General features: G+C 41.1%; 4 protein-coding genes across 18 annotated transcripts; 1 reads left to right on the top strand and 3 right to left on the bottom strand.

Annotated features, from left to right (window-relative positions):
* Positions 1–414: 414 nt before the first annotated feature.
* Positions 415–8895, bottom strand: LOC117794236 (integrator complex subunit 6). 14 transcript variants are annotated; one of them, XM_034634810.1, is made up of 4 exons: positions 8708–8877; positions 5456–5865; positions 1268–5348; positions 415–771 (listed from the first exon to the last, which is right to left on the bottom strand). In XM_034634810.1, exons 3-4 carry the CDS (start codon positions 5191–5193, stop codon positions 528–530), a joined length of 4170 nt encoding a protein of 1389 aa, XP_034490701.1. In that variant the 5' UTR covers positions 5194–5348; positions 5456–5865; positions 8708–8877; the 3' UTR covers positions 415–527. The 14 variants fall into 14 exon arrangements, with proteins under 14 accessions (XP_034490701.1, XP_034490702.1, XP_034490700.1 ...); XM_034634811.1 differs by having other exon boundaries at positions 1274–5348; XM_034634809.1 differs by having other exon boundaries at positions 687–4319; positions 4350–5348.
* A 299-nt stretch (positions 8896–9194) lies between these two features.
* Positions 9195–13421, top strand: LOC117793743 (regulator of telomere elongation helicase 1 homolog). Its single transcript, XM_034634128.1, has 7 exons — positions 9195–10345; positions 10424–10962; positions 11444–12107; positions 12188–12336; positions 12409–12541; positions 12607–12867; positions 12937–13421. The coding sequence occupies exons 1-7, from the start codon at positions 9302–9304 to the stop codon at positions 13156–13158; spliced, it is 3012 nt and encodes a 1003-aa protein (XP_034490019.1). The 5' UTR covers positions 9195–9301; the 3' UTR covers positions 13159–13421.
* Positions 13422–14656: 1235 nt separating this feature from the next.
* Positions 14657–21530, bottom strand: LOC117792302 (zinc finger protein 239). Of its 2 annotated transcripts, XM_034632378.1 has the most exons (6): positions 20900–21530; positions 19024–19362; positions 17682–17814; positions 16777–16961; positions 16129–16708; positions 14657–15628 (listed from the first exon to the last, which is right to left on the bottom strand). In XM_034632378.1, exons 1-6 carry the CDS (start codon positions 20936–20938, stop codon positions 15387–15389), a joined length of 1518 nt encoding a protein of 505 aa, XP_034488269.1. In that variant the 5' UTR covers positions 20939–21530; the 3' UTR covers positions 14657–15386. The 2 variants fall into 2 exon arrangements, with proteins under 2 accessions (XP_034488269.1, XP_034488276.1); XM_034632385.1 differs by lacking the exons at positions 19024–19362; positions 20900–21530 and adding an exon at positions 17962–18270.
* Positions 21531–21665: 135 nt separating this feature from the next.
* LOC117785077 (glycine receptor subunit alpha-4) lies at positions 21666–24033 on the bottom strand. The gene is made up of 3 exons (XM_034622967.1): positions 23547–24033; positions 22979–23485; positions 21666–22484 (listed from the first exon to the last, which is right to left on the bottom strand). Exons 1-3 carry the CDS (start codon positions 23974–23976, stop codon positions 21778–21780), a joined length of 1644 nt encoding a protein of 547 aa, XP_034478858.1. The 5' UTR covers positions 23977–24033; the 3' UTR covers positions 21666–21777.
* Between the last annotated feature and the right edge of the window lie 680 nt (positions 24034–24713).

Below are 24713 nucleotides of genomic sequence, written 5' to 3'. Positions count from 1 at the left end.
AAAAAATCGAAAAAAAAAAAATTAAAAAATAAATGTGTATAAGCTATAAAGTTTACTATGAGTATGTGTGTGTGAAGTGTACAGTTAAAAATGTTGAATTCAAAATAATTGGTTGCACAATAGAAAAAATTGGTTTAATTAAAATAACCATATGTTAAAATCTTCTGTTTAAGTATTATATAAACATACATATGATTTAGAAGGCTTTTAAATGAAGTGGAGACAACTGTGTGTTCAACTTACTTGGCTAATACAATTATTCGGTTACATACTAAATCGACTAACGACTACAGTTTTTTTATTCTTAATTTTAATTGTAATATTATTTTATGCTCTACAAATTTTAACTTTTCTCTTAATGTAACTAATTTCCACAATCTGGTACTTGTTGCTCGCTCTAAACTCTTTTTAATATTGTTATTATTTGTTACTTGTTAGCCTATAAACTATATAAATACATTCCCTTTATATTCACCCCCCAGCGATTTAACTTTCTATTTTTCCCTACTTCTTGACAATTTCATTATTTACAGTTGTTCTATGAATGTGTATGAGTGTAAGTGAAAGTGTGCATAAGTGTGTGTGTGTGTCTGTGTGTTGATCAAAAAAATATTTGTAAATAAACGAGAGTAATTTCTTGTGGGTTGGCTGGCAGGTGCTTCTAGGTGAACCTTTTTAAGAGCATCTAGTATATAATTAATTCTAACTCTGCTTATTAGTTTAGTGTTGTTGTTGTGGTTGTTATTGGTGTTGTTGTTGTTGTTGTTGTTGACATCACAGACATGTTGCGTGGTGTTGCTGCTGCTGCTGCTGTTGCTGGTTGCACGCTCAATTCCACAGCAGCCAACGTTAACTCTTTGTGATCTCCAATTGCTGCTGCTTCTGCTCCCACCATTCTTGTATGCTGCACACCATCTGATGACGCCGAAAACGCATCGATTCGCTGACGCACATGTCTATGAAATCCGATTTCATTTCCTGATCGCCCTTTATCAAATTCAAATGCTCTAACAATTGACTGTAATCCCGTCCAGGTCGTCGTATATCACGAAAGATTTGCAAACGCAAATCCACATTATGTCTACGTGCCGCTTCCCGTTGCTCCTCCGTTAATCCACGATCTGGCGATGTCATTGCGTCTTCACCATTGTTGTTGTGCGTCGGCGATGCTTTTGGTTCCAACTTAGGGCTACTATTGTTAAAATTCCTATGAGAATTGTTGCTACTATTATTATTGCTGCTGCTGTTGCTATTTGTTGTGGTGTTGTTGTTGTTATTGCTGGTGTTGTTGCCATTATTGTTGCTGTTGGTGTGGCTGCTGATGTGATGGTTTAGTCCGCTGCCCCAATAAAAATGCGGATTGCTATTAGCTACCGTGCTGCTTCCAATTGCACCAGCTGTGCGCTTTAGTGCATCAAAACTATTCGCCGAGAGATCAGTATCGATGTCATTGGCATTACCATCGCTGGCATTGCCATTCAACACGCTGCTGCTGCTGCCGATGCCGATGCCATTGCCGAGGTTGCTGCTATTGCTGATACTACTGTTGCTTATGCTGCTGCCGCTGTTGCCATTGTGGCAAGTTTGCAATATGCGCGAGATCTCTGAGGCATCATTGATGTCATTGTGAGTGAAATACGTTGTTGGTGTTGTTGTGCTGCTGCTGCCGATGCTGCTGCTATTGGTTGTTGTCGCTGCTGGTGCAGCTGCACCTACTGTTGTTGTTGTTGTTGTTGCCACTGCCGCAGATGATGTTCCAGTTGCCGTGCCAACTCCAGTTAGCGCCGACACTGCTGTTGTTGTTGCTAACGCTGCTGGCGGCGACAACATGCCACCAGTCGGCAATCCATGATGACTGCCATAGCCATTGGGCATTAGCAATAGCGGTGGCATTGCTGACGCACCTGTTGCAAGCTTGCTCATGGCTGATATTGTCGTTGTCGCTGTCGCGGGCATCATCAACATGCCACTGTCCATTGCTGTAGACATGGGACTAGCATTGCTGCTGTATGCCGCATGTTGCATGGTCAGGCCATTGAGAGGCACATACAACACATCGTTGGTATTGTTAATGTGACAATTGTTGTTGTTGTTGTTGCTGTTGACATGGCTGCTGATGCTACTGCTACTGCAGTTGCTGCTGATGATGTTGCTGCTGCTGCTGATGATGCTGTTGATGTTGCTGCTGCTGCTACTGATGTTGCTGCTGCCGGTGATGTTGCTGCTGTTGGTTATGTTGCTGCTGCTGCTGCTGGTGATGTTGCTGTCGGGCGTACCATTACTTGCTGCTGCTGCTGCCGCTGCAATTGTTGTGCATGTCGATATTGCTGCTGTGCCTATCACAGCTTCTGGCAACAGTCTTGCTGCTGTACTGATTGCTGTTGCTGCAACTGTCGCTGATGTGCTGTTGCTGGCACTGCTGTTGCTGCTATTGGTTATGTTGCTGCTGCTATTGGTAATGTTGCAACTTCCACCGACATTGCTGCTGCTGCTGTTGTTGTTGTTATTGTTGCTGTTGTTGTTGTTGTTGTTGCTGCTGCTGCTGTTGCTATTGCTGTCCGCTTCAATGGCGTTGGCCTCATCGCTGATGCCATTGATGAAATTGTGTACGTAACCATTGAGCGACGTCTCCTGATCGCTGGCCTCCTCCTCGCTAAAGTCAAAGGTCAAGCGTTCTGTTGTATGCACACCATGTCCAATGGACATGCCGGAATCACTGGTGCTGCTGATGCTGGACGCATCCGAGCATATTGAGGATGCATAGCTGCTGTTGCTGTCCTCATCCACCATCAAATCGCCGACGCTGCCAAGGCCAACGCTGCTACACGTCGAACTGACCGTCGAGCTGGACGACGAGTTGACGCTACGCATGGAATCCGTGGAGAGACGCCGGAATTCGAATGCCCGAGGCAATGGACCCGCCTTTCGTTTGCGTCCACGCGCTGTGCCGTCCAGCTTCTTGGAGTTGGGACCGCCCATCGGACCGCCGTTTCCATTGCCACCGCCCAGCATAAGGACAGACATGCCGGCACCCACAGGACCAATGCTGCTTGAATTGCCGCCGCCGCCGCCGCCGTTGCCACTAGAGGATGGGGAGATGCCACCGCCACCGTTGCCATTGGGCGATTTCATGGGCGCCACATCACTGAGATCAGCCTCATCCACCATGACCATGTGCTTATCTTTCTTATAGGGATTACCGAACATGTGTTGCCTCACATTTGTCGGCTCAATTTCACGCAACGGATTATCCTTATTCTTCAAATACTCCTGATAGTTGCCCATCTCGGCGATGGGCAGACAATGACCAGAATCTTTGGCCACCAGACTGGCCGGTCGCAGGAACGTTTCACGCATCCGCGCAATCTCATCCACCAGATCCCGACGTGGAATATCAAATGGATTGCGATAAGTTTTCGCCGACGACTGATGCGTCAGCTGAGGCACCACAATTGTATAATTCTCGACGGGCTCGATCTCGGCATGCAGCTTGGCAAACGTGTCGCGCAGCAACGGATGTCGCACCAAATCCCGACGCAGTGCAGCACCAGTGCACAATTTGGCCGTTTCCACCTGACGGTAGGGTGGCTTCGGTTGTTTCAACTGCTTGTAGACCTTCAGGCAAAGATTCTCCTGATCCTGCTTGGCGGTATTCTTAATATGCTTCAGCTGATTCGCTATCGTTGGCGACAAATAGTTGTCCACATTCTCGGGCAGCAGGAACTGCAGCAGCTGATACGGCACATTGATATTGACCAGCGCCTTGCGCAGAAACGGGCAGTAATACGGCGGTATGGACCGGACATAGGCATTAAATTTATACATGAGATCATTGGGCGGACTCATGTTATACTTGTGGATGAGGTCATGCAGGAGTGGCAATAACGCCGGATAATTATAGGCCAGAACATAGAGATGTACCTGGGTAAAGTTGGGCGCCGCCTTTAGATAACCAAAGGGCAACTCAAAGCCATGCATGCCATTGGAAACGATCACCTGCCAGCATTTGTTCATCTCCCGCTTGTTGAGTATCTGTAGGGTTAGCGGACAACCCTCAATTTCATATTTATCCACGGGAAAACTGCGCACCAGCTGCGGCTCATCCACGGCGGGTGTCAGAATCTTAAGCTTGGGATGTGCGTCGCGTGGTGGCAACGTTATGGCCTTGGAATCGGGCCAATAAGGCTCTGGTAATGGCCAATAGCCAATGGGAAAGGTCTTTTGTGTTATATGCTTTTGTACATAGATCATCTTTTTAATGGGCTGGAAGACAATATCGGGCGTGGGCTCGTTTGATGCTGTTGCTGTTGATCCACCTCCTACACCTACTCCTCCTCCTCCTACTCCACTGCCGCCGCCTCCACCAGATCCTCCTGCACCTCCCCCAACCGCTGCACCCACTGTGCTGCCTCCTGTTCCTGCTGTCGAGCTGCTGCTGCTACTGCTGCTGCCACTGCTCGACTCCTTGGGTAACATTGGCTCAAATTGAAGGACAACGCCAGGTTGTACTTTCTGCACGAGACTCTCAATGCATTGATTGAGCACATAGTGACTGCGTACACGATACGATCGTCCACCGGTCACCTCGCACATCCGCTCAATGGGCGAATCATCGTGAGGCACTTTTCCATCGACACGTTCATCGATTTTATTGCCGGGCATTCGAAGCACCAGCGAAAATAGACGTTGATCCCAGCGGAAAGGTTCTTTGGTGAACTTGGTGCCAGGTATTTGATTACTCAGCGGCAGTATGATCTCCTGGTGTACACCATTCCGATGTGAATAGCGACCGCCATCGGTAATGACAATTATCACCGATGGCTCCAAATAGAATGGACAACGTCCTTGCCCATATGTATCGATGCCCGATTGCATTCGATTTAAATTTAACAAATCGAAGGCATTACGCAACGATTCGCCCATTGAGGTGAGACCGTGACTCTGTAGATTCTTCAGTTCATTCATAAAGGTCGCATGATTCTCCTTCCAGCCGGCTTTTACATTGGCCGGTGGCTCCTCGAATGTTAATAGCATATAGCGATCACCCAAACAATCCTGTGTACGCTGTCGATACTTGAGGAACGTCTCAACAGCTCCCTTGGCAATGTCTAGATATGTCTTTTGCACACCATTCACATACGCCTTCTGGCACATGGACGACGAGGTGTCCACCAGAAAGAGTATGATTGTCATGGCTGCTGCTAATCGTATTATCGCACCTGCTGCTGCTGCTCCTTCTCCTGCTCCTTCTTCGCCTTCTCCTCCTCCTTCTCCTACTTTGTGTCCCACTACTTTCGTACTTGCCTTTTAATAATTTTGCTCTTTGCTTTGTTGCTTCCTTGCGAACTCTACAAAAGAAGAAAAGAGACAAACATATATAACACACACATACACAAACAAACGTCACACATACACGTTGTGATCAGCGAGAGCATCAAATGCAAACATAATTTACCGTTTTCTAGAATTGGAGAGTTGTGCTTTGTGAGTTAAGTTGAGCGCAGTACAGCCGAAGTTTGGAAGCGAGCAAATCAGAAATAGAAAGAGCCAAAAAAAAAAAATATGTATTTGTGTCTTGCGTAGTGTAGTCTTTCCTTTTAATAATTATTATTAATTTTTTTGTTGATTGTAGATGTTAAGTGTTCTTTTTCTATTTCTTTCTTTTTGTTTTTGCTGCTCTCTTCTGATTTTGATGCTGTTGCTCTTCTTCTTTATTGCTTTGCTAGCAGCAAGCTTCTTCTTGTTGTTGTCCTGGACTAAGGCAATTTGCTCTTTTTCTTCGTTTTACTGTGGAGCTTTTATAGTACATGTTGCCTGTAACAGCTGACATTTGGATTTACACTCGTATAAAGTTGCCAATAAACTCTGCAAGGAAACAAGAGAAAAAAACAAAAAAGATTCAATTAGGATTTACACGTTGCGCATACGCACTGTGTGCGATCATAAAATGGAGTAAAATACAAAAAAATCTATTAGCTGATTTTGTAATACTCTCACAAGCACATAAAGAGTGGGGGAGAGAGCGAGAGAGAGCCATGCACATGCACACATGTATGTACATATGCATATGCTGGTACATCTATCGCCTTCGTAATCACTGATAATGCGCAAGCAAACACAAACACTCACACACACACATACATAAAAGCCCACATGAATACAAAAAAAAACACGCACAATTTGGACAATAAATGTGCTAATTTTGCTCGCAGAGCTTCTGACGGCGACTTTTAAGCTCTTTTATGTGTCTCTCTTCCTCTCTCTCTTTATCTCCCTCTACAATGTCTTGATATGCACATCTCCAGCTCTTTCAACTGTGGGAAAAAGGTTTGACACAAATTCAAATGCCAATCCAACCACCAGAAAACGACGACTCTACTCCAATGCGCCCTGCCTCAGCTACCTTTTTCGGTCGCTCTACAAAGTCATTCATTCAATCTACACTAGGCTAGTATACGACGATCGCGATCGCTCTACTGACATTAGAGATGTGCACTTGTGCTCTGCACGAGATCGCGTAACACGATAGTACAAATCTGTTATGCTTACAGTTGTGTACGTATTATGTACCTTTACACATTTATTTGCTCATATCTTTCTTGCTATCATTTCACAAACTATCCCGAAATCAGAAAACGTACTATCAAGGCCTTCTTTTTTTAAATAAAACAATTTAAGCTAAATAACTATAAACAATATCACACATATAAACGCATACTAAAACGTTGATCACGTATGCCTTAAACACGTGTTGGTTTTATTCTATTTTCACGATCAGCTGTTCCAATCGTCCCATCTCACTTCTCACGCACGCACCTCTAAATGGCAACAACAACTGGCCAAAGCAGAAAAAAAATTCAAATAAAAACCGAAGTTGTATTAGTTAAAATTGAGTGTTGGCAAAACTATTTTATTTATGATTTGGTTTAACCACAAATCCAAATTAATGAATTATGTATATTTCAAAGGAATGTTAAATGACGCGCGGACTAACCAAAATTCTTATCGATGCTGTTGCGTTTGCCGTTGTCATCGCTGCCGCCGCCTTCTGGCGACTAATTGACTGAGTTTTGAGTGCAAAGCACTCAATTTCTATTTGAATAGGAGCACACACACATACAAATCTATGTGCGTGCACTACATTCTCGCTCAACAACGCAGCGAAGCGTTGCCAGATAGCAACAAAAAAATGCACAATAGACAACCAAAAGGAATACTTGCAGATGACCAAAAACGGCACGTGTATACAAATATAAAATGATTTCTTGAAAAAATGTATATGCTTCATTAATGCGATCGCAAATTTAGAAATATTGTCAACACACACACAATAGCATTATCAATTCGATTTTGGTGGCAACGCTGCAACGCCAACAAGGTAACAAAACAACATTGGAAGGGGGTTGACCATACTCCATGCTCCTGCTGTTTAATATTTTATATTTTTTGTAAGACAGACAATAACAACTCGCTGCTGTGATTTAAATCCTTAAACATTTGCAAGAGAATACAGCGTATTAACGTATTAATTGGTGTAGGCAAAAACAACGTGATATGTATGTGCAACGACCTTGTCGCACAGGATCGTCATTAAAGTTTTAAGTTTTATCGTTGTTGGTGTGTATGTTTTTGGGAGGAGTGCTCTTTTGTTTGACAAACGGCATGATTCTCTAATCTTGACCTTAATTTTAAATGCGACATGAGCACGAACAAGAACTAATTTGCATGTGGCAGTGGGTTGGCTGTGGGCCTACTTATCGGCCTCTATTAGTGCAAATCGTCTATCGAACGATACACAATTTTAGTGTCGCTTTCGATTAAGAAGTGCCCGCGAAATATTCAAGTGTTATCGTGAGATTGATTTGCAGCTGATTGTGGGTGGATTGTTGTTATTGTTCCTATGTTTTTAGCTTTATAACAATTATTACTGTAGATGCGTTTGCAACATCACAAGCTCTCACTTACACAATCTTAAACACATACTCACTCACGCACAGCATCATCATCAGTGAGAGTTGTGTTCAAAAAAAAAAATCACTGAACATAAGTTGTGCTATTTACTACTGGACTGGCTAACTATACGGCAACTGCAATAAGAAGAGAGAGAGCAGCATGTGCCGTTTAATAAAGCAATGATGACAATTAATTATAGGAGTATTCATAATAATAATCAGAAATATTTAGTTACTGTTGCTGAATTTTCGATTATGCGAACGAGGTGGTACTCAGTGTTGTTTTGAGCGATTTTTTATTCTGTTATATTTTTACTTTGTGCCAACAAAAAAAATTATCACCACCTCCGCCGCGCGCGCACACACCGAACGACGAACACAGCCACGCACTCACACAGTTATAAACACACACACGTACTCACATACATATTTACGTATGTGGATGTATTAAGGTGCATAGCCCGCAAGCACACAAACAACAATCTATAAACGCGCGCTCTCACGCTCGCTGCTCCTCTCTTGGCGTTCGCTCGCTCGCTCATCCACACAACCGCCCCCGCCGCCCGACCGCGCAACCCCCTCACAACCAACCAACCAATCCACTCGCCATCTGACTGACTGACTGTCGACTACGATGACGACGACGACGATGGCGCAAACGACCGACCGACCCACCGACGGACGGACGGCCGAAGCAACACGACCACGACACGACCAGTGGTGGCATGTATGTATGTAGTTATTTGTATGTTTACTTGTAGTATCTCAGCAGGCGGGTAAGTTTGTTTCACATACACTGTGCCCGTCACTCTCGTTGAGTTTTGAATTGTCGCCTCTGCCTTTTCTATTGCTATTGCTATTGCTTCTGCTTCTTCTACTCTGGCGCCGCTGGCCGACCAACCTCTCTGTTCAAAAGTGAAAAACTAACTGAGACGCTGCGATTGTTGTTATTTTTGGTGGATATCGATAAATCGATAACAGACAGGGATGTCGCTTACGGCAAGAGCACAGAGTTGGTTAGATTTGACGATATTATAAAATATGTATATATTTGTCTCTCAAGATACTGACCACAAAATAAAATAAAATTTTATCATTCAATCTGTTATTACAATTATCTCTTGCCTTTTCAATATATATTTTTTTATTTTAATTCAGCTCGAATATCGCAAGCGACACTCCCGTATATCGTTATCGCAAACAGCCAGGGCCATTTGCCGGCCACACATGTTACTTTTGTTTTGGCGCGCGAACCTGGTAGATAACACAAGACAGACACAACGACTGTCGTCCTTTGCGGATCAACAATATTTATTGAGTATATTGAATACTTAAAACATCGAAGTATCATGCCGGAGAATATAATAGCCGGTATTCCGGTGCATTTCCCCTTCGAGCCATACGAAGTGCAGCGTGCCTACATGGAGAAGGTGATTATATGTTTGCGTGATGGTACAAATGGTGTTCTCGAGTCACCCACGGGTACCGGCAAAACATTAAGCCTGCTCTGTTCCTCGCTTGCCTGGTTACGCACACGCCAATCTGAGGTGGAGCTGAACATGCAGAAAATGCAACTGGAGCAACAGAAACCAGCGAATGCGACGTCTGTATTGAGCAATGAAGTCGCCGCTGCCATCAACAAGGCCAACAACTGGGGTGTGCCAAAGGTGATATATGCTTCGCGAACCCACTCCCAGCTGAGTCAGGCAATGCGCGAACTGAAGCGAACTGCCTATGCCAATATGCGATCTGTTGTCCTCGGCTCAAGGGATCAGTTGTGCATCCATCCGGATGTGATGCGGGAGCAGGGTAATTCCAACAAGACGAATATGTGCAAGCTGAAGGTGCATGCTAAGACGTGCACATTCCAACAGCGTGTTGAGTCGAAAAAGGAACACCCGGATTTTCGTGGACCCAGCATTATGGACATTGAGGATCTGATCAAGGTGGGGCAGCGTCTTAAGATGTGCCCATACTATGCCTCCAAGGAGCTGGTCAAAGATGCGGATATCACATTTATGCCGTACAACTACCTGCTGGATCCAAAGGCGCGTAAAGCCAATAAAATTGAGCTGAATAATACAATTGTCATACTGGATGAGGCGCACAACATCGAGAAGATCTGTGAGGAATCTGCTTCGGTTCAGATACGCTCCTCTGATGTGGCCATGGCCATTGAGGATGTAACCCACATTATGAAGATCTTCACCAGCGGTGAATCAGTGGACACGGGAGGCGATGAGCCAAAGGATTTCACATTGGACGATCTTACGCTGCTTAAGGAGATGCTTCTGGAACTGGAAAAGGCTATCGATGGCATTGTTGTGCAAAACAAAGCCGAGGGAGCCACATATCCAGCTTCCTATATTTATGAGATACTGGGCCAGGCAAATGTGTGTTACCCGTAAATCAAAAACCAAATCAAATTGCTCAAATCAAAATTCATCTGCTTATTCCTTTTTTAACTACAGTTTACTTATGGTAACTGCGCCACTATCGTTGCCTTGCTGGACAAGCTGGTGCAGTATCTGATGGTCGCCTCCCAGAATTCTATGATGCGCAAGGGCGGCAGCTTTATGCTGCTATCCGATTTACTCAGTATTGTCTTTGCCAACAAGGAGGATGTGATGGCCAAGGTGCATCTTAGTTTTAAGGTCCATGTGGAGATCGAGGAAAGCAAGCAGACGAAGCAAACACAAAATAGTAAATCGAATACTGGATGGCTGGGCAAGGGCAACAATACAACTACAACCACAAAGGCAGCAAAGGTCGTGAACTTTTGGTGCTTCAATCCCGGCTTTGGCATGGAACAGCTCCTCAATACACATGTGCGTAGTGTGATTCTAACCAGCGGCACATTGGCACCGCTAAAGCCCCTCATTGCCGAGCTGGCCATTCCGGTAGCTCACTATCTTGAGAATCCACATATTGTCAATCAGTCCCAGGTGTATGTCAAGATCATTGGCACGGGGCCCGATCGCGAGCAGCTTATCTCCAACTATAAAAATCGGTAAGTAATAGTCATATTAACATCCTTAAAAACTAGTGGTTACGATAAGAAAGATAAAGAGAGCCCACAATGATTTACATGATAATTAAAATTCAAATTTTTGTATAAAAATATGCAGAAGGTTCTATCTAAGGAAGAAAACATAAAAACAAACACAAGCGACCGACGTTTTTTTTTTCGAAAATATTTTCGAAATCACAAAAATCTACTGTCACAAATTGATATCTAACTTCAACAAAATTATTAATTATATTATATTATTTTACAAAAAAAAAGAATTTAATTTAATTCAGTAAATTTAACATTTCGTCAAATCTGAGCAAGTTTTTTATTTTTCATTTGAAGCATTGGTGGATTCAGTGATAAGCCACATAAGTTAGTTTAAGTTTTGTAAACTATGCTTACTTCTGAATAATAATAATAATAATAATAATTACATTGATCTCTATACTTACGCTTCACTGTTTTTGAATTCCCTCAGCGATAATCCCAAATACATCAGATCCTTAGGCCAAACAATTCTCAACGTATCGCGGATTGTGCCAGACGGTTTGTTGGTCTTTTTCCCCTCGTATCCCATGATGAATCAGTGTGTGGACGCGTGGCAGGCCAGCGGTCTGTGGGCGGACATATCGTGTCGGAAACCAATTTTCTTGGAGCCGCGTGGCAAGGATCAGTTCACCAGCACAATGGAGGAGTTCTATCAGGCCATACGTGATTCAAAGGGCGCCTGCTTTATGGCTGTCTGTCGGGGTAAAGTGTCCGAGGGTTTGGATTTTGCTGATCGCAATGGACGCGCCGTCATCATAACTGGCTTGCCCTTTCCACCGCTTAAGGATCCCAAGGTGATACTAAAGCGTCGCTATCTAGAAAGTAATCGCACCAAGGAGAATCAATTGTTGAGCGGCCAGGAGTGGTATAATCTGGACGCAACGCGTGCCGTCAATCAAGCCATAGGTCGTGTGATCCGGCATCGCAACGATTATGGTGCCATTCTTCTCTGTGATTCCCGCTTTCAGGATGCCTCGCAGGTGCAACAGCTGTCGAAATGGATACGCGGACATTTAGGCGCTCGTCCACAGAGCTCACCCTTTGGTCCCATTGTCCGTGAGCTGCATCAGTTCTTTAAGAATGCTGGGGAAACGGTCCGTCGAATTACATTTCTATTTCTATAGTATACAGTTAAAGTCATGTCAGTTCCAATTCATTCAATTCATCCATGTAGATGGTCAAGCCCGATGAACGTGTTGTTGAACCGTTGCTGCAGAGCGTCCATAAGGAGGATCAGCCCACGCTGGCGCCCGTCAGCCAAATCAAACGAGAGCCAGGCACCATGGGAACCTCCAAATTTCAACAGGCCTCCGAACTAGCAATGTAAGTAAACAGATCTTTAATAGCTAATGTACGACAGTTACCAATTTTCTCTTTTTTTTTTTGCCATTACAGAAAAGTTGAGATGGCCAATTCCATAAAGACGTGGACACCCGCAGATTATATTAATGCTGCGGGTCGAGAGCAACAAAGTCAACCAACACCCAATGCGATGGATTTCATGAGTCGCCTAAACTCGAATGTTACTGTAAGTGATTTTAATTTAAAACCGAACTCATTCCAATTCTTATAATGTTATTTTGTGGCCGTCAGAGCATTGACTTCAACTGCGCGGACAGCGGTCTGGTGAGGATCCACAAACGTGAACGCAGCTCACCTACAACCAGCGAATCGTTGGCCACGCAAGCGACCAGTAAAAAACGCTATAAACTCGTCAACGCTGAGGTTACTGTAAAGAGCGAACCAATCCCTACGAGTAGTCAGTGCCAAAGTAATCTGAAGAATTCTGCGGAATCCTCACAACAGTCCCAGCTAAAAGATGCACCCGAAAATCGTACGGATTTTTTGCGAGAGGTTTGTACTTGTATAACGCATTGAGATCCATAAGTGTATGATATGAATCCTATGTTCATTTGCCAACAGGTTCGCAGCGTCATCAACAGCGATCAATTCCGTAGCTTTGGTAAAGCTCTGGTAGACTATAAGACAGGTGGAGACGATGCTTTCGAAACCTTAATGAGTCTCCTGCTGAATGTATTGGGCGCGCCGCAGTTGCGTTATTTGTTGCAAGGCATGCGTCGTTATCTTAAGAACGAACACAAGGCAGAGTTCGATGTGCGCTTATCCAGCTTGGATCTATTTTAATCAAAACTCGCTATCATTGCTTTACATTATCAATGTCCTCAACAATATGACTATAAAATTAATTTATGTATGTGTTATTATATTTAAAAGTAATTTTAATCTCATCGCTCTTGTGCTCTACTTTTGCGATGCCTTAAACTAGATATAGTGGTCGAATGTTAATGTGTCTAAAAGAATATACATACCAGCTACACCTAAATAATCGCAATAATTTGATTGCAAAAAATATCTGTTAAACGCAAATTAAAGAAATTTTTTATTCGTTACTTGTTACTTTCTCTCTTACAGCAATTTTTATTTACATTTATTTTTCATCAAAAATTTACTAGCCGTATTGTATTATTTAAATTTTGAAAGCCTGTTTGTAAATACATATAGCACGATGCTTAGCAGCCCTGGTGTTTTTTGTGTAGCCCTGTCAATCATGTGCCTGTGACGTCAAAACTGAAATTCCATAAAATTTATAACAGGGGTATTTCTGAATTAGATTAAAAATTGATTTTGATATAGCTTAAATTTTGACAAAATACTAACTGACTAAAGCTCCTTTGAAAACTATTTTTCTAAGCTCATTGTTAAAATAAAAACCTGGCGTGGACACTTTCATTGTATGAAATCTAAACGCTATAGGTTATTTTCTTACTAATAAAACCGGAACCGTAGCCTGTAACAGAAATAATTCTAAACGAAATTCGAATCGATTCTTGTAGTTATACAACCGATATATTAACCGTTAGGTTAATATCGGACCGATTAATTAATAAATCTACTCATGTTATGGTCTTATCATCGTTTTTAAAGTAAATTGGATTTTTTTTATTGATTTCATAAAACAGATTTCCTGTTTTAAAATAAAAAAAATACAGACTAACATATTTATAACATTTTTATTCCAAATTCTTTTTAATGAACCGAAGTCATACCGGTTCGAATCATAAAATTTCAAAAGCTTGATTATCTCTACCTCAGGGTCATCCGATTCGCCAAATTCGCATGCGAGTGCTTATTCCTGGCGTTACTTTAAAATTCCTTGCAGCTTTTCCCGTCTACTTCCTTTCTCCTGCACACTCCTTTGGATTTCTTCTAGAATGGATCAACTTTTAGATTTTTAAGAAAGCCTTATTCGCTCATTCTCGCGTTTACGTTGTTCCTCCTCCTGTGTTTTCCTGATATCTCCTTTGACCATCGCTGGCAATGATTATTAAGGTCGGCACAACATTTTCTTTTACTCTCTTTAAGTTTTATTTAAAAAAAAAAAAAAATAAAAACACTTAAACTAATTGCTTAAAATAGATACCAAATAAAATGGATTTAATTGTATAATTACTTGTATTGTATAATTTGTTTATGCTTATGGTTTTTCCTTGCTTGTTACTTTACACTTATTACATTTTAATTCGATTTAAGTTACAATTGTTGTTGTTGCTTAACGTTACATTTTCGTTAAGTCTCCTTTCGTCTGGTACTGCTCTCTTTATTGTTGGTGTTTTCTCTTTTCTTTTTTTTTTGGTTTATTTATGATTTGGTTAAGCGACAGCGGGCAGATCGCGACGTCAAGAAACCGAACCAGCAGCCTTAACTTCTTCAGCCGATGCGACAATGCGGGCTACCCACTCCGTTCCTTACTATCATATTCAAATATCAGTTATCTATTACAGTGCTTACTTGGTACTTAAGACTTTGTTTCATGTGCAATTCAAATTTTCAACAGATTATAATCTCATAGCGCATTATTGTTTTCTTATTTTTTTTTTTAAATACTTTCAAATTATTATATTGTTAAATAACCAAACTGGCATAGGTGAATTTTAATCATATTCTGTAGATAGAAAACAAAACAGAGGAAAACAAACAACCGTTTCGTTTCTTTCAGAAATTCAAATTTATGGCTATTCTAATTTCTGAAAAATTTGAATTAGCAAAAATTCTAGTTTGCGAGCAACCACTGTATTAGTTATTAGTAATTAGCTATTAGCTATCGTATATTGCATATTGTTATCGATGTATGTATGTCTATGTAAGTGCTCAAAAGATATGTGATGTTTTGTTCAAAACTTGTAACTATTGCTAAAGATGATTTTTGTGGATTATGAAAGCGCTACGACAGACCGATCGAAGACATAACTGAGCGTTATAGATGTCCGCTCTCGCTCTCATTCACTCTCTCATTCGCCCATTCGCTCTTTCGCTCTAACTCGCTTTCTATCTTCGTTCTCTCTTTCTAATTTCTATTTTGTGGGTATGAAACGCGCCTTGACCGTCTGTCCCATGGACAGATGGAGTTGTTGTTGTTGCTGCTGCTGCTGCTGTTGTTGTTGTGCCTGCTGTTGCATATGCTGATTGATCTGCTGCTGTATGGAGAGACCGCTGGCACTGCTGATAATATGCTGACTGTGCAATGGCTCATTGATCTCAATCTTAATGGCCGTGGCTGCCAATGAGGCCTTCTTGTTTTTGGGCGGTCTGCCACCTGCAAAAGTAAGTACATAAATTAATTCGTCTTTTATAAGGACTCTTTATAAAGGGTATATCAACATAAGGTTTTAAAAAAATGGATAGTCAAGGTAAAACCTACGCGGTTTTTAGAAATGCATTGAAATAATGAAAATTCACTTCACTCCATTTCTCGAAATGGATCTTTTTACTTTTCAACAGAGATCATGTGATATAACATCATAAGACATTTTGCGTTAGGGCTACGAAAAAAATATTATATAAGCAAACTCTCCAGTAGAGATTCAAGTGCTTAAAAACATTCACAAAATATAGGCCATATTATGGGGAAAATCTGATGAAAATTTTCAGAAAAGGAATAACAGTAGGTAAGAAAAGCCGGTGTGGACAAATATAGCGTTTCATTACCAATCTCAATGCATTATCTTTGTATTAAAATTTAAAAAAATATAAACATAATTTAAACTTGTTGATAGACCCTATATAAAGGTCGATATAGATCTCGTTTCTACTTACGCTGCCCCGTCGTATGCTGCAACGAGAGCGGCTGTCCAATCATGGCGAGCGGCTGCTGTGGCGACTGTAATGTGATGGTCTTTTTGGAGCGCTTCGGTGGCGGCAGCTCGTGATGTGAATGGTTGGTGAGCAAATGTTTCGATAGATGCTGTCGAACTGCAAACGATTCGGCACAATTGGCCACCGGACAGTTCAAGTAGCGACCCTCAACATGGCGTTGTACATGCTTCTTGAGCAAAGACTCCTGATTAAAGCTACTGGGGCAAATATCGCACTTGAATTTGAATTCGTCATGCATCTTGAGATGCTGATCGAGATGCGATTGCTGCAGAAACTTCTCATCGCATTTGCTGCACTCGTAGGGAAAGGCCAGTCCATGAGTCTTCATGTGCGTGTGCAGCTGTGACTGTAGCTTAAAGTTCTTCTCCGGGCAGCGTGGACAATAATATCCAGTGACACCTGCGTGTGCCTGCAGATGTTGATTGAGTGAGGTGACCTGGGTGAATTTCTTGCTACACACATTACAGCAGTATTGTTGCACCTTGTGGTGGGACTTCATGTGATTGTTCAAATTGGTCACCTGTCAAATAAATAATGTTTAATTACATCTCATCTTCTTAGCTCAACTGGTTCGCTTGACACACTCACCTGTGCAAAACTTCGACCACACTCCGGTTCATTGCATACAAAGGGACGTTCGCCAGTATGAAGACGTCGATGATTGTTTAGATTTGTGATTTGGGTAAAAGTCTTTCCACAATCAACGCACTGATACGGCCGATCATTTGTGTGTATGCGCTCGTGATTGCGCAAATTCGCTGCTTGCGTAAATCCTGCAATAGGGAACAGGGAATACGATGTTCCGGCAGTAGTCGAGAAAAAATAATTAGTTATAGTTCTTAAATAATCAAAGAACATATTGTATACGTTTTGTATAATTTTAAACATAATCGAAACTTAAATCAATAATCGTTTCGGTTTGATTCCCTGATATCATTAATCATTATCTGCTGACTAACCTGACTACATGATAACTTTTTATTAAAATCGCCTAATTCATTTCTTAAATGTTTGTAAAGTAAGTCAGTCAGGTGTGTTCCACGAAATGAGAACTGCTTTTGTCGGTGTTATCTAAATATCACAAATTTAATTTTTTCAAACATTTTAAGAAGACAGAAATCCAATTAAAAAAATTATTTGTTTTAATTCAATAAATTAAATTGAATTGACATTTAAAAGATTTGTAGAACACATCGAAGTATCAGGTACCGATACCAAAATTTAAAATTTGTGATCGTTACAAACTTTTTGCTGAATTTAAAAAGTAGTAATCAGTTATTAGGTATTGGGGATCAAAATTTCGTTATTATTTTTGTAACATAGTATGCAAATATTTTGACAATGGGAAATCTGCTAGTTCATCATATCGAATGTGTACTGTATGTTATATACATATGTAGCATTGGCTAGAGAAGACTACGCCCCCGTTCTTTATTCTTTAGTCTGTATTCTATATTCTTTATACCCAGAGCAGCCAGAGTAGTATAACATACCTTTGTGGCAGTAGCTGCAAACAAACTTGCGCTCTGCTGAGTGATTGCGTATGTGCGTCATGAGCGAGGATTTGCGCGAGAAGGTCTTGTTGCACAGCGGGCAGGAGCCCTCCTCGTTGAATATCAGATCCACCTGCGTTCAATGAGAGAGCGGGAGCGGGAGTGGGAGCGAGACAGTTAGTGTTGCATTTGGGGAGCTTTGAAGCTTTACTAATTGCTAGTATCACACGCACACACACACACACACACACACGCATACGCATACGCACTATCAACTTACGCTCAACAAGCTGGCGGTCAAAATGATTGCAAATTTAAATTATACTGTGCGCAAATTCTTTGCAAATTTTCAATATTTGTTTATTGGAAATGCTTTTTGGTTTTTTTTTATAAAATTGTGTATCGCTATTTTTTTTTTGCGTGCCACGCACACCCACATAAAAGCGTCAACTGAAAATGAATTTTTTTCTCTTTACACAGCGCACAAGACGTCGTGCAGTCGACGTCAGCGTCGCAGTTGCCTCTGCCGTTGTTGTTATTTCTGCTGCTGCCGTCGTGAAAAGCAAAGCAAGAAAAAGGCAAGCAAACAGCGCAGATATTAATGAAAAAAAAAAAAAAACAAAACAAAATAAAAATAAAGGAAAAAAAAAATGAAAATGGGCAACAAGCATCTACGAAGACGACACGTTAATACCCTGCAATCTTATGGCCGCGTATAGATGCTTATATTTTCCAAAAGTTATTCAAGATGACAACCGATTTATTATCTAATATACATATTCATTAATAATTACATACAAAAACTGTATGGTCTTATAATATTGCATATAAAATGCTTGCTAGATATTGCGCTCTATGCACTAGCTACGTTTTAACTAAGTTTCCAAACGCTTAAAAGAAGTGGTGTAGGGTATTTATGTTGTTGTTATTGCTGCTGTTGCCAATATTCTCAGTGCAGCGGTGTGAAAAAGAAAGGCACAAGCAAAGCGTAAAGAAGCAAGCTAAAGAAAAAGGAAACGAACTATGAATGTACATTAGCACATACATACATTCGTATGAATATACACATGCATACATATGTATGTATTATTGCCAGTGTAATCTGCAGTTATGTATATAGAAAAAAAAACAACAACAATAAATAAATAAGGCTGTTACGGACAAGTGCAGCGCCAGGAGCTGCACCAAGTCCGTTTGTATATACATATATATATATATATATATATATGTGTGTGTGTAAGTTTGCTGTCGTTAGCCAACACTGTTGCCGCTGTAAAATTCTATTAGTGCAAGCTCGCTCTCTCTTTCACTCACTCTCACTCTCACTCTGCAGCTTACTTACATCTTCAGAATCGTCCTGCGATTGTAGATTCTCGGAAGAACTTGATGATTGCAATTGTTGTTGTTGTTGTTGCTGTTGCTGCTGCTGTTGTTGTTGTTGTTGTTGCAATTGCAGTACAGCGGCCACAGCGCTGCCGTTGGTCAGCTGTGCTGCCACCGAGTCGCCTTCACCGACCGCTGAAGAGGCAGCAGCGGCAGCGGCTACTGCAACTGCCGCCACAGAAGCGGCAGAAGAAGCACCATCCTGTACTCGCACCGTCTGATGGAAGTTCGAGTTGCTTGTCAACTGCTCCGAGCAACGTACGCACGTGGGTATGCTATAGCCGGGCACTTGGAATAACTGAAAAGCAAAGATCAGAACAGAAGTAAGCTCATCAGTAATGGGACTCCAATTGGAAAGAAAGTGTGCTGGTAAAAATAATCTATGGGAAAAAGTCATATATTTATATCGGGGCATACTCCACGCTCCTGCTCCCTCTCCCTCCACCACTGCACCTAATAATAATAACCAAGGAGCTCTTACACTTATCCGTACATACACGCACACACATACACACACACACGTATGTGTGTGAGGCCCGCAATGCCAGCACCAAACAATAACAACAACAACTACAACTACAGCGTTGGTTTGTTGTTTTCATTTCATGTTTTTTTTTCTCTACAGCGTTGTTATTCTTTCGTTTTTGTTTTGCTTTGCTGTGGACAGTGACACAGTGGCGTCGTTGTGCAGGGGTTAAATAAGAATAGACAAAACTTCGCTTACACTAACAATTGTTGCTCTACAACTATCAGGGACAGTTAATAATGATTCCTTATTTTTTAAATAAAAAATACACCTAGAAAAAAATGATTCACCAAAAATCTTTATTTTTGTACCAAAATAATCCGATTTCCGATTTTTTACGTTTTTCTTCTTAATTTAAAAAAAAAAAACTTTTTGAGCTTAAAATATTTATCTAAAGTCAAAATTACACAAATAATCATTAACTTTGTAGAAAAATTAAACTCAAGGAATAAACATAACAATTTTATTTGATAAAAAAATTATGATCAAATGATAATGATTTATCAAAACTGATGAATATCAAAGAAGAGAATTACCATGTAATTTTTACTATTTAACTTATAACGATTTGTAATTTAAAAATACTTGTATTGTCAGTCACTTTAATCTCGAATTAAGATTCGACTCTCTAAACCCGGCGAATTCTACCCCTTTCTACCCACACCTCTGCGGCCTTTGCCGGAATTTTTGTCATGTTTTATTTCATATTATTTCGTATTGTACTCTTGTTGAAAAGGAGTCAAAATGAAAAGCAACACACAAACCGAATGTAAAAATATATTTTGTTTTTATTTTTTTTTTTTATATATTTTCAAGTTGGCGACTTGAGCAACTTTGGCTGAGTTGGCTAAAAATAAACGGCAGCAATAGTTGGGGGGCAACAAAAACACCATATACATACATACATATAAATAAATACATACACGATGTTTATGTTTGCACATACATACATACATACATAGCTATGTACATTTGTATGCATGTACATATATTAGGTGTATGTGCGTGTGCGCGATCCAAACTTTTGCGTTTGGGGTCGATGTGATGTGCGCGCGCTTTTCAACCTCCACCCAATTGAAGACGGCGATGCAGCAGAAGCAGCAGCAGTCAAAATCCGCGCACAAATTCAATTGTTGTGCTTTTCCCCCGCAACAAGAGACAACAAAAATCAATAGGAATATCAAAATATACGACATTTAGACATTTTCAGCTTGTTGCGTCCGCCCGCCTGCTGTACTTATAAAATATATATGTACATATGTATGTATATATTTATCTTTACTTGTGATTAATGTTTTATTGGACTTACCGTTGCTGTCTGAAAACACAGCCTACAAATGGTGTCCATGACTCTGCACCAGATTGGCGGCAGGGGCAGGACAACGTGCTCGTAGCGTCTTGCAGTATTGTTGTTGCTTATGCTTCTGCTGCTCTTTCTTCTATGCTACTGTTGTTTACTGTTGCACATGCAGCAGGGGCACAAGGCACAAGGGATCGGCTAATTTTACCGGTTCAAATTTACACGCATCCAAAAGCTTTAATTGCCTTGTGTTCTTTTTTTAACCAATGCAATAACAACACTGTAACACACACATATTCACACAGTACGCTGATCTGCGTTTGTTTAGTTGTTGTTCTTGCTGCTGCTGTTGCCGTTGTTTATGTTTGCCACTTGCACTTGCTACTCTTGTTTTTGTTGTTTAATTTCTTTGCACTTTTTTTGTTTTTTTTTTTTTTGCGGAGGGTAAAAAGTGCACTTTACTTTTTTTTTTCTTTTTTCATTTACCATTCACGACGAAGTTTTTGGTCAGTCGTTGTCGGTCGCAAGCAAACGAGCGTTTTTGGGGCCCCCGATGTTATTGTTTGGGTGTGTGTGTGTACGGGTATATGCTGAAAAAAAAAGAAGTAGCACAGCACTATAGTCGCGCTGCTCTAACACAGGAACGAAGCTAACGTTCACGAAGCAAGTGCTGTCTCTATTTGCAGAATGTATAAAAACACAGAAAATTGTATCCAACACTGAATTGTAGTGCGCAACAACCTAGGCGCGCTATTTGAATTTAAAACGCTAGTGGCATCGTTAAACACATTTAATTATACATAGAAATACATACATACATAATTTACCTAACAATAACTAACAAGTATTTAAAACGTTAAAACGACTGTGAAAAACAAAATTGCGACTTAAATAAAATAGACAAATGTCCAAAAAAACACATTGAAGACCAAAAATGATATTGGGAATATAAAACGCGCTCGTCTATCAATCCAAATGGCAATCTCCTGTGGTGTAAGTGTTGTCCAGCCAGTATTAGCTATTTCTTCTTCGTGACTGAACTCCTCTCCGATGTTGTTATTAATGTTGACATTAAAATCAGACGGTTCTACGTTGTTGGGAACATTGTTGGGCACAGCGGATGAAGCAGCGGGAGCAGGAGCGGGAGTGGGATTATTTGAAGCGCCCAAGGCACTTTCCACAAAAGTGACATCAAGTTTACGATTGGTGCTGCTCAACATGTGAAGACTTGGCCTCCGACTGGGGACTGTTGTTGGGGCCAACACTCGACCTTCCGGAATAGTGTGAATGGGCAAATTAACCGTCATATAATTGTTGAACGGCAGACTGCCCCCGAGGGAAGTGTTATCCGCCTGGCGTCCACTGCCTGAAAATGATCGGGAACGAGTGTGACTGCGACGACGCAACAAATGCGGTGACAGTGTTGACTTGAGGATGTGCTTGCTGTTTAGCTTTTTAACGGGCACGTTATGTTTACGGCGCCAAATGCTGTTCACAAATGCAAACTCAACCATGCTGCCAAATATAAAAATGGTGCAGCCAAGAAACCAAACCTCCGACACCTTAATATAGCTAACCTTGGGCAAAGTCTTTCCTGTGGATACAAATATATGAATTTAGATAAATATTAAGTAAAATCGATTCTAAACACAAATTATATAGAGACGCAAAACCATCTTTGACGCTATCGATATACTTTGTTTATCGAAAGCACCTTTGTATTATCGATTGTGGTGTGGTATTTTTGTAGTATTTTCTTGAGGCAAGGTTTCAAATTTTGTTTGCATTTAGAATTTTGTCGAATGTATTCATTTTATATTTAAATTTAACTTTAACAATTATTTTTTAATAGACAGCCAAGGTGTCAAGTATGTTAAACTTGAACATAAATTGCACTAAATTAATTATGCAATTAGTAATTCATCTTAAGCAATTGTCAAAATTTAATTTAAGTTGCGCGCCATTTTTGTATGGTACTATCGATAGTATCGAATTTTAATAACGCATGGCGCCAACTTCAATCGGTTTGCAGCTCTATAAAGGTGCGTTAACTGGTTTAAACTAGTTAATTATTTTATTTCGACTCACCCTGTGCAGAGGCCAGTGTGATAAATGTTAACATGGTGCTGGTGCCAAGAGTAATGCGAGGAGGCGCCTGATCAGCTTGCAACCAGAAAGACACCCATGAAATGGCCACAATCAGCATGGATGGCAGAAAGTAGTCCATTAGATAGAAGCCCACCACACGCGTCAGATGAACCGTAAAGCTCAATGAGCTGTAATTGCCAGCGAAGGCTCCATGCCGCAAATCGCTGAGATCGGCATTGATCACAGTCTCGTTGGACCAAGATTGCTTCAGCAGGAACTCAGTTAGGTGTAAACCCGGATCGTATGTAATGGGACGCTTTTGTTCCCAATGCAGCACCAGCTCCGATGTGTTGTACATCCAGCTCTCCAATACCGTGGAGCAGTGCTGTTCATCAAATGGAAATTTCTTCAAATTTAGCCAGCAGTAGAGCGTGGCCTTAATACGAGTTGCCACAATGACAGTGCCATCCGGCGATATGGACGTTAGTATATCTTTCTCTGAGGTGCCTACATACGAGAAGAGTAGTGTCATAAGGCAGAGTGTGGATCAGTATATTTGGACACTTACCTAGGATGCTCGAGTCACGCTCATTGGCGAGAAATATATGTGGCATCCAGAGGGAATCACGCAGCTGTTGCTCACCCAAAATTGGTTGCAGCCGCTTTGGCGATACATTTCGAAAATTAAGGCGGGGATCCAGATAGCGCATCTGGAGTAGGGCGTATATTTTGAACTGTAGATCGTGCGCCTCTAGATTTTGCATGAAGTATATGTACGCCCGCATGTATACATCCACGGGAAGACGTGCACCGACCTCGGTGTAGGTAAGCGGACGCTCCAGGCGATCGTAGCGGCAGCCGTGGGTTAAACGATCCAGCAGCTGCGTCTGCGAGAGACTGTCACCATTGTCGAGCGTCGGACAGTCGACGTTTATCGTGGCACTTTGACTGCGGCACAGACAGTTTAGCAATATAGATATAATAATTGACATTAACATGGTAAAACAAATGTAACCAAAAAAAAAAAATCTAATAAAATGAGTCGACAAATTGCGCTCTTTAAGCGGCGACCCGCTAACGGTTAATGCGTTTGCACTCTTCCTTCACAGAGAGCAACCAACAACCGAGGGTTGCCAATCCAGTAAAAATTACCGATCTGGTTTGATTTTTTTTCTTCAAAAATACGTACATTTCCGAAAAAGGTATTCAGAATTTTTGTACCTATTTTCATATATTAAATTAAAATTAAATTTTATAATTTCTCTCTGACTAGCTTTAAACTTTCTTTAAAATGTTTACCTTAATTTTATTCATTTTTTATTGAGTTTTTTGCATTTTTAAAATAGCAATTTTTATTTGTGATGGCAGTTTGGCCGTCAGTGTTGAGACGACAGAACATGAGCAAATTTCTGCGCAATCTAATCTTAAGCATCTCCCAAACCAGAGCGAATAAATCGCAGCGGCAGCGGCGCGAATAAACCGCGTGATGTTTTCCGCGCCAAAATCGCAAGTGTGTTCACACCGCGGCGAATTTATTCGCGGTTTCTTTATTCGCAAAAATGTCTTCGTCAAATGACAGCCATGAAAAAAGACATTGCGCATAAACAGCTAAACGCATAAACGTCACATGTGATGATTTTTAATAAATATTTTTCAATAAAAGTGAATGATTATAATTTAAAAACTGCTTCTCGTATTATATTATTATAATTATATTGTATTAAAAGCCAAAATA

This window comes from Drosophila innubila, chromosome X, assembly GCF_004354385.1.
Source record: "Drosophila innubila isolate TH190305 chromosome X, UK_Dinn_1.0, whole genome shotgun sequence".
NCBI classification, from domain to species: domain Eukaryota; kingdom Metazoa; phylum Arthropoda; class Insecta; order Diptera; family Drosophilidae; genus Drosophila; species Drosophila innubila.
Note: the sequence above shows the minus strand (reverse complement) of the source record. Positions and strands in the feature narration are given on the sequence as shown.